The sequence below is a fragment of the Macrosteles quadrilineatus genome, unplaced genomic scaffold, assembly GCF_028750875.1.
Source record: "Macrosteles quadrilineatus isolate MER2022 unplaced genomic scaffold, UCM_ALF_1.0 Scaffold_13__1_contigs__length_4303367, whole genome shotgun sequence".
NCBI classification, from domain to species: domain Eukaryota; kingdom Metazoa; phylum Arthropoda; class Insecta; order Hemiptera; family Cicadellidae; genus Macrosteles; species Macrosteles quadrilineatus.
This window is the reverse complement of record NW_026542606.1, coordinates 1,168,162-1,178,679: the sequence shown is the minus strand read 5'-3', so window position 1 is coordinate 1,178,679 and position 10,518 is coordinate 1,168,162. Positions and strand designations below refer to the sequence as shown.

The 10,518-nt window shown below is 34.8% G+C and overlaps 1 protein-coding gene across 1 annotated transcript in view; it reads left to right on the top strand.

Moving 5' to 3' along the window:
- The first annotated feature begins 211 nt into the window (after positions 1–211).
- The window catches only part of LOC129004980 (ribosomal protein S6 kinase beta-2-like), a 139,525-nt gene continuing 129,218 nt past the window's right edge, over positions 212–10,518 (top strand). Inside the window, exon 1 of the mRNA XM_054433713.1 lies at positions 212–561. Within this exon, the coding sequence (XP_054289688.1) occupies positions 472–561 (90 nt within the window). The 5' untranslated portion in view covers positions 212–471. The remainder of the gene's footprint in view (positions 562–10,518) is intronic.

The window sequence follows — 10,518 nt, the reverse complement described above, 5'->3', positions numbered from 1 at the left end:
AACAGGACGTGATTGAGCCATGCGAACGAGATCTTCTTGAAAATTAAGAAGTTAAACGGGGCAAAGCCCGCGGGTTACAGCTAGTATTTTATACAGTTCAACGTTATTAAAGCGTCGCAATTCTTGAGGCGCTGTTCGTGTGATGAGTCCTTCATTCTTTCGCACTTCTCTCTGCTCTGCCTATCTCCTCCTGCTGTTCTCTACTCTAATCTCTATTCATAACTTTCACGCTACGCTACGCTTTCATTTTGGGTCTTGACTTGGGACATAACCCTGTCATAGTGTTTTATTATTGTGGCGAATCTTTAATTTCAAATTGATTTAATAATAATATTTCAGTGATTTGTTATACTCAGAATTTCAACTAGTGCTATTTTTATTTAAAATTTAATCGAGCATGTGATTTTGGATTTATATATTAATTTTGAGTTGTGTTAGGCCTAAATGGAAATTTAGTAGCAGACGTGGATAATGGCTGGAGTTTTTGATATTGAATTACATGATGCTGACACTGTAAATAATCGAGACGACTCGGATGACGACGCAATTGAAATAGAAGAGGTACCTGATATTTCTTACTTTATACTTTTTAGGTTCCATGTGGTCTCTTGACATGAATTCTCTAATTGTTTTGTCGTTTTCTGTCTAGACCACCTTGTAGGCCTAGGCCTAGGCTTCTTCACTTAACAAATTGTTAGGGAGTATGTTGAATAAATATTTTGGTTCCATTTTCTAGGTCAGATTATTCATTTCATTTATTCATATCAACGGGTAGTAGATCAATTGTAGTAGATTAGTAAGCAAACATTTAATTTTAATGTAAGGCTAGGCTTTAAGTTAGGCCTTAGATATTTAAGTCAGAAGTGAAGGTTGGTCCGAGTAAAAATTTTAGTAGGCCTAGCCTAAGTTACAAAATTAGTTAACTTTCTTCTTTAGAAGTTGATACCGGGTCTTGAGGGTCACAGGATTTAGGCCTATTCCAATTTTTAACTTAGGTCCAGGCCTAATCCTTCATTGGGGTCTTGGATTTTATTTCAGTGGCACAAGGAGTTTTTTTCAGGGGTAATTATTTACTGTAGGCCTACCTACAGTGGGATATGATGTAATTTTTAGATGTCTAACCTAAGTTATTTTTCACGCAGAATCCAAAAATTCAATCAGTTTTTGTCGGAGAGATTTCTCCCATAAGTTAGGCCTACAGTTAAATAATTGATATCAAGCTTAACTTAAGTTTTGTTGAGTTATTCACTTATTTGTGGTTTGGACGAGTCCAAGTTCTACTTAGTAGCGACTGACACGGAAAGGGGAGGAAGGTTTGTGGAGTGGAAACAGCTGTCAGTTGTTTACATTCGATACTAAACATACAAAACAACACACGACGACAACATGAAAACAAAACCAAAATTGCAATATGCAATTAATTAGATTTTAAAAAGCAATATAGACTTTGGTGCCGTTTAGAAAATACAGTAGGCTAAATCAACTAGGTTACGATACATAAACTAGGGTATTTAGAAGGGAAATTGGGTATTAGGGGTAATTGGGTATGAACTTTTTTGAAATTTATTTTAAAATAGGGTACCCTACATGATTTATACTAGAAAGAATTAAAAAATCTGTAGTGACTAGCAACAGAGCCCGTTGTAGTTAATAAATACAACGGTCCCTAGAAAGTACAGTAGTACATAATATATGCCCTTGTAAGTTCCTGAACATTTTTTAAAGAATGAACTTGTTTAGAAAATAAACTGATTTTCTAAAAGAGTAAAATAATGAAAAACAAATACAATTTTACAAAAATATTTTATTTACAGTATTTCTTTGTAAACAACATTCTTTGTAAAGACTTCATCTGATTGTTTTAATAATCTTCCTTGTTCTTTGCCAGGGATAATTTTAATTTTTATGACTTCAAACCGTTTAACCCTTGATATTGCAACATACAATTAATTGTCCATGGCTGAATACTGTTGCTGGAAGGTATATCCCAACTTTATCCAATGTCTGGCCTTGCGCTATGTTTATTGTAATAGCAAACGCTAATTTTAAAGGAAATTGCCGTCTTTTTAAAACAAATGGTAAATCTGTGTCCGTCTGTGCTAAGTCAATCCTTGGAATGAATACAATTCATAGTATAATAACTAGGTTGGTATAGCAGTGAGTATTTTTGTCATACTTGAATACTTTTAATACTTGAGCGCATTATTTAATTGGGCTTGAGTTCTTTAACAATTAATCGTGTGCCATTACATAACCCCCATTTTGTGTTAAGATTTCGTAGCAACATTATTACAGCTTCAATTTTTAAATTTAATTTGTGTATTGGCATTCCCAATACACAAATTAAGGAGGTTGAGGAAGTTGCATCATCTCTGAGTGAAGTGTTGGTCAGACTATCTTGTTATGTTTCTTTTTCATTTTCTGGTTCTCCATCCTTTTGATTGCTTGATAAACACTTTTTTACCCCTTGGAGTAAATCTTTATCTATTCTATAATTTGGTTTCTTCAATTTATTTGTATGAGCTGTTGATTCACGTCTGCCAGAACATGTTTTACTTTTTCTATATTTTTGATGCACGGCTACGTTTTGATTTTGGTAAGATTATATCCTCTTGATGCCCAGCATCCACATTTCCTGAGAATCGTAGTTTATAGATCGTTGTGCCTTCACCAACCGTTACAAAATAATCCAATTTCTGAGCATATATTTTGAATTGGCAGTCAAAAACTCTTGCTGCAGCTTCGATTTCGACATTACCGGCGTATTCCCCATCTTTGGTCATCAAATTTCTGTATTCCGTAGCGTTTTTTACTTCTAGTCTATATGTCTTATCCCCTACGATCAAAGGACAATAGTAGTCCCAGTTATTGACGACTTCATCAACTACCGTGGATCGTATATCACTGTATCTGGATTGAGATTTATGGCATAAAAATGAGACACTTCTAAAGAAACAGTTTCCATCACCAACCATGTAGTGAAGAGTAAAGTTATTCATTTTTAAACTAATGTAAAATATTGAGTTTATAATTAACATTTCAAAATAACGAATATTAAATACTATTTTAAACTGTAAATTAAAAATTAAATTTGAATAATTTATAATTGACAGTTTAAAATAATAATTTTTGGTTATGAAATCCATACATTTCTTAACTTACCAATACTTATTAATGGTACAGATTAAAAACATCACTTTAGAAACACACTTTACGGACCTCAACCACCAATTCAAATAGTAAACAACTAAATGTAAACAAAGAAAAATCAAGGAAATAACAATAAAACAATCAGCTGTTAAACTATAGGTTAATACATGTGTTCCATATGATCAGATGATGCATACTGGCTATCCCATTATTACTACCATAATCTTTTTTAGATTATTCATACCAGCAAACGTATTACTACCATAAATAAATAACTCAAACTTTACTAATTATTTGGAAATCTACACAGATTTTATTGACCTATTATTAATAAAATCGGTCCAGTAGAACTGTAGATTTAGTTGTAGAAATTTAACAAAAATCTCTCCAATTCAATATTCTCTCACCACAATAAATTAGGAGGTTGCTAAGCTCTTTTGCAAATAACTCTTAAACGGTGAGGAAATCGACCAAAGTGGAAGGTGATATTCTGAAAGAGAATAAAATTTGCTACAAAGTACTCTTAGGCGTTTTTTGAAAATATTCAAAAAAGGCAACCTAAAGTTAACTATAAATTGAAATTTTAAAATATTAACTATAAAAAAAATCAGTTTTTAGTGTATTTTTGCTTTTTATTCTTTATTCACCACAAATATTTAATAAAATCAAACTTTCATAATTATTTGCAAATCTACACAAATTAGGCTTTCAAACGATACATTAGTTAACAAAATCGGTCCAGTAGAAGTCTAGATTTAGTTGTACAAAGTTTAACAAAAATATCCCTAATTCAGTATTTTTAACAACTAAAAATTTGGAGGTCACTTATCTAATTTGACAATAACTTTTAAATGGTGAGTAAATCGTAGAAAATGCACGTGATATTCTGAAAGAAGATAAAATTTCCTACAAATACCTTGTGTGTATTTCTTGAAATTATTTAATAAAGGCAGCCAAAAGCTGACTACAAATATAAACTTGAAAATAAAAACCTGAAAAAACAGTTTTTAATGTATTTTTGTTATTTTTATTTTTCTACCACAAATATTAAATAAAACCAAACTTTCATAATTATTTGCAAATCTACATGAGTAAGGCTTTCCAATGACTCATTAATTAACAAAATCAGTCCGGTAGAAGTCTAGATTTAGTTGTACAAAGTTTAACAAAAATATCCCAAACTCAATATTTTCTCATTATTATAAATTCGGAGGTTGCTTAGCTTTTTTGCAAATAACTTTTAAATGGTGAGGAAATCGACCAAAGTGGAAGGTGATATTCTGAAAGAGAATAAAATTTCCTACAAATTGATACCATACACTTCTTGGAAACACTAAAAAAAGGCAGCTAAAAGTCGCACCCAAATAAAAAGTGTGAAAAACACCGTTTTCAATGTATTTCTTATGGAAAACATGTTTTTTTTAAATTTTTCACCATAAATCATAATAAAAATAAACTTTCATAATTATTTGCAAATCTACACGACCTAAGCTTTCCAACGACCCATTAATTAATAAAATCGGTCCAGTAGAACTCTAGATTTAGTTGTACAAAGATTTTTAAAACTGAATTATATATAGAATAGATAGCTAGTTATGTTTTATAAACCTCAAATTTATTTTAGGTTGTTATCTTTGAAATTAAAACAAGTTAAAAAGTAAGGTATTTATTCCGTATAGGTGCCTCCAAACGAATTTTGACATCTTACTTTATAGTTTTTTACCTCCTGAATACAAATATACCATTATTTTTCACCGCTGATGAATATTTCTCAAGATATCACCGTAAAAACATACAACAATTAGCCTACAATAAACAAGGTAGGATGGATAACATTTCAAGTGATTCCGTAGTCAATAATGTTTTCTATAATAGGAATTTCGTCACATTATGGAGATCTAAAGTTGTGGACAGGGTAACTCCGGACCAGGAAAAGGAGACCTACCTGCCTCGGCTATTGTAGAGTCGCCCGACCAACCGACCCTAATTAATGTCGCTTGGCTGCGCTCAACGAAAACAACAACTAGATACCCAATACCATAAACTTAAGTTAATTTATTTACAAAAATTATTAATATTGATTATCATATAATGTTTTTTTTTTAAATGTCGATCATTTTGAAACTAAATTTTATGTAAATCGGCCAATTTTGACCATTTGTGCCGCCAAACTAGTTTTTCTTTTAAAAACTAATTTTTAACAAACAATGAAAATTGAATATAATTTACATCAAAGCGTGAGCAAATGGAGGAATAACAAAATGCGTATGTATGAATGTATTAACATTTTATTATATCATAACCAAAATAAATAGATCGTTTGAATACAAATCTGAAAACATAATTTTAATCAGTAACTTAATTAACTGTACAATATTTCTACTGGTTCTAAATTTAAAAAAATGCAAAGGTACAAAGTACGAAAAAAACAACACGACATTAATTAAAACATAGAACACAGTGTGAAAGTTGTAGCTAAAATTTAACTAATACTAAGTAGGCAACAAAATTCGTTACTCATCCCAAGTCCAAATACTGTCTATGTCGTTAATAGATTACGATACGTTAATCCGGAAATGAGCGAGAGCAACATAGTGGATACAGTTTGAGTTTTAATTTTAACTGGTGCGAGCAAATGGAAAGTATACGAGCTTTATTTTAACAACAAAACCGCAATTTTAGATTCTTTTGTAAATATAGTACAGTAAAAAAAGTTACATAGTATACTAAAAAGTTACATAGTATAAAAGAAAAACTAGTTTGGTGGCACAAATGGTCAAAATTGGCCGATTTACATCAAATTTAGTATCAAAAAGATCGACATTTTAAACCAAAACATTATATGATAATCAATATTAATAATTTTTGTAAATAAATTTACTTAAGTTTATGGTATTGGGTATCTAGTTGTTGTTTTCGTTGAGCGCAGCCAAGCGACATTAATTAGGGTCGGTTGGTCGGGCAACTCCACAATAGCCGAGGCAGGTAGGTCTCCTTTTCCTGGTCCGGAGTTACCCTGTCCACAACTATAGATGGACTGGTGGACTAATTACATGTAGTTCTTATTTAGGCTGTCAGTGGACACGGTCATACCGATGATGACGGAGGGTGAGGACAATTGGACCTGTGTGTCACATTACATCCAGGGTATTCTCCGCGCCAAGAAGCTCGACCTTGACCGGGATGCGGTGTAGGTCATAAAGTATCTAAATCCCAAAAACGGTGAGAGCCCTGAGGGCTTAGGTCACATGTTGGCCTGACTTGAAGTAATGTGACAAACAATTCCAGGTCCGTGTCCAACAGAGTAGAGGGGGTTTTTTAGTGAGTAGTCTGTGATAGATTCAGGAGTCTCACACTACAGGCTGGCTACCTGTGTGCGTAAAAGCATTTTCCCTCCTCTTTCTTAAAAAAAAAAAATGTAGGTAGGCTACATTAAAAAATTCTAATTCAGTAAATAGATGTTTAACAGAATCATCCCAATTTAGCTTCAAAATTATTCTTATTGCTTGTTTTTGAAGGATAAGCAGTTCATCTAAATTTTCATTTGAGGTATTACCATATAAAACAATACCAAAAGCGATATGAGACTGTACAAGGGCATGATAAAGGGTTTTGAAATGAAATGAAATGAAAAATCCTTTATTTTTTCAGGCAAAGTTAGGGCCACATGGCCCTTTCTTACACTTAACCTGACATTAAAAATATAACATAAATAATGTGACATAGGGATAACTTAATCTAATTAAACATAAAATATTTAACAATTCAAGTACCTACATATCTAAAAAAAACATAAAAATTTAACAAATAGAAAAACACATTCATACACTCTCGCATACACGCATCAGCAAACGCACAAGGTAACAGTAGCCCTAGGACACGCCAGCCTAGACCATCTTCTCAAAATAGAGCTTTTTCAGTGCCGCCACAAACTGGGAACGTTTTTCAAGGGTCTTAATGTGTAGGGGTAGGCCGTTCCACAGACGACAAGCGGTAACAACAAAAGCCCTGCCATAAGCTGTGGTCACATGATGAGGTATACGCAATGTGATCGAAGAATAACGAGACATTCGTGAACTAGGTACCCTGAGACACAAATTTAAAATCGGATTTGAAATATTTTGGGGAGCCTGATTTCAAAATTGAAAAAACCAATGACAAAATTTTAGTGAATCTTTGGTTTGATCATTTAATTTCAGGATGTGTGCCTCAAGGTAGTATGGCGTGATATGCTCCATACGTCGCAGACCATAGACAAATCTCAAACAATAATTCTGTGACCGCTGGAGCATACCCGCCTGAGTCGCAGTCAAGTCATTGATCAATGAGTTGCAGTAACTGAAGTGGGGTAGTACAAGTGATTTGATCAAATGTAGTTTAGTGTGTTGTGGTAAAAAATTCTGTAATCTTTTCAATGAATGTATGGAGGTTTTCATTGTAACCAAACTGCTAAATTTAGAAACCTTCCTTAATGCAAAAAAACCAGAAGCTAACTTTTTAGAAATTGATAAAACATGATTATTCCAATTTAAGTTTTTGTCTATTATTAGGCCCAAGAATTAAGAATTATCCACCTCTTCCTACACATGATCATTAAGAAATATTGTCAACTCTCAGGTGCAGGTCTAATTCTAGAGCAAGCTGTAAAAGTGATGAACTTAGTTTTATTAGGATTCAGTAGCAAGCATTTTTCGTTAAGAGCCTGTTCTAAGGTTGAAATCTGGTTAAAAGCGGAAACTTCGATTTCATCAAGAGTTTTACGTGATATCAGAAAATTATTATCATCTGCATACATAGTGATATTATCAAAAGGTGTGATGCTAGGTAAACCCTTAAGATAGCATAGAAAAAGTAATGGGCCCAGAATAGAGCCTTGAGGGACTCCGAATTTAATATCTTTAATATTCGAATTGTGGTGTATTAACTGATTGAAATTATTAAGATGTTTACGTCTTAGGTAGGGCAGCGGAATGCAATATTGGGCGGCGGAAGTTGACTGGGGGTTGCGGTAAGGAGACGTGAGGTAAGGAGATGGGCGGAGGTCGTGGCGGAAGGATAGTTAGGGTAGTGGAAGGTGATGATGGGTGGCGGAGGTTGACTGGGGGTTGCGGAAAGGAGACGTAAGGTAAGGAAATGGGCGGAGGTCGTGGCGAAAGGATATATGGGTCGGCGTGTGGTGCGGCGGAAGTTGACTGGGGGCGGCGGAAAGGAGTCATAAGGTTTAAGGAGGAAGGAAAAAAGTGTCTTGAAAAAATAGGCTCGTTACACTCACCACTTTCTTCACGAAAAGAAAAACAAAACTATAAAAACAACTAAAACAATTTTATTAAAAAAAAAAATCGTTAACAAAACTAAAAACTTATAAACAAATTTGTTCTAACAAGAGAATAACAAACGTAAAAATCACAACCTTGTATCACAATGATGAAAAAAAAACTTTCAACTTAAAAGAAATCCTAAATCTAAATATCTATACAAATACCTTTTGGTTTTTACGAAAACAAAAATTTGTGTATGAATCTTAAAACTAATTGTTGCTTTTTTCTCCTTTTGTTTCTTCAGTCTTGCACTGGAAGGGGGTTTTTCGAGATAAAAGGCTTCATATGATTCTGATCTTCTACTTCCTTTGGACTGATATGCTGTTTCAGGCGTCAGTGATTGAGTAGGAGCAGGAGGTGGTCGATACATTGCTCTACATCGAAGTACTGCCTCGTATTCCTCAGCTCGAGCGTCCAGTTCAGAGACCATCTTGACAGGGAAAATACAGCTTATATTCAGGTTTTAGGTTCCCATAAATATTTTCTAATTTGTCTTCTTCAGTATTTCCTCCTCGTCAACGAATTAGAGTGACGATTGCAACAACGTATTGGCGACAAGTCTCTCGTTCTCCTTGAGTCCTATCCTGTATTTCTCGATCTAAATTCTTGTAATAGCCAGGAGGCAGGAACTGCAATTCAAATTCTCGTTGAAACTCAGTGAAATTCCTGCAAAATTCATTGTTGTTTCGCCACCAGGGGAGGGCATTCCCTTTGAAGATTTCTGGCATTGCTTGTAGTATGCGGTTTAGGGGTATATCGTAAGCTTCTACTAGTTCATTTAGTCGTTCCATAAAGGAGACTGGGTCAGTGTATCCATTGAAACGAATGTTCTACTTTCTGACTTGATTGCGGAGACTAGCCGTATCCGTGTGAGGTTGGGTGTTTGAATTCAATTTAACTGGAAACGGGTACTGGTTTATCTTCATATCTGGCAGTGATCTGCCTTTGGCAAATCTTTGATGTTCGGTAAAGCCGTCAGATGTTGGATGCCTTCTGAACAACCCTCTCTTCTCAGCGAGGTCTGCGAGCCTCATTCGTAAGGTTTTGACATCAGAATTTGGAGGCAAACCAACAATCATCATGAAATTGTTGAGTATGCTGGGTTCCAGATTTGAGTTTGAAGCCCCATTTTCAACAGTGTCCATTGGGGGAAAAAGTAACTGATTTGTCTCCGTCGTTGGAGTAACACCAGGAGTTCGAATGTGCTCGAAGAGGCGACTTCTTAACTTTTGCAGTTTCCCGCTTGCGTCTAAATTTCGTGATTCCAGCTCAGATTGAATTTGATGCTTTGTCAATTGATATACCCAACTTACACGCTGGTCCTGTTGACTAGCCTGACTAAAAGTGGCAGGAATCCCCTGAGTAATTGAAGTTTCAACTTGGGTTACTTCATTGTTTTTTCCGGAGGAAAACATTGCCGTGGATTCCTTTGTAGTGAGCGGAGGAAAATCATTGCTGTCCAATTTGCCTTTCGTCATTCTAGAGAGAGGGTTTCGGATTGGTTTCAAGGTATTTTCGATATTCTATTCCTACGAATCCATGACTCACGGAGTCCCTGTTCGGGCGCCAAAATGTATGACGTACTTTCGGAAAGGAGGTTGACTGGAAGTTGCGGAAAGGAGACGTAAGGTAAGGAAATGGGCGGAGGTCATGGCGAAAGGATATATGGGTCGGCGGAAGCCGGTGAGGTGTGGCGGAAGTTGACTGGTGGCGGCGGAAAGGAGTCGCAAGGTTTAGGGAAGAAGGAAAAAAGTGTCTTGAAAAAATTGGCTCGTTACACAGTCATTTAAGACCTCATTTAACCAAATAAAACGATATAATCATAAACAATAACTGGTCTCCTAGTTATATAACCAAATAGTAGGCTAAAGCACAAATCATGAAAATAACCCTAAAATAATGGAAACAAAATTTTGTCTACCCCAGTGATCAGTGTGGCTGTACATGAACTAGACACGAAAAACAAGCTTCCAAATATACAATGGGATGAGGAGTCTGCTTGTGTTGCTTAGTCTATGATAAAAGTAACTTGCCAAACAAGGCAACCTTT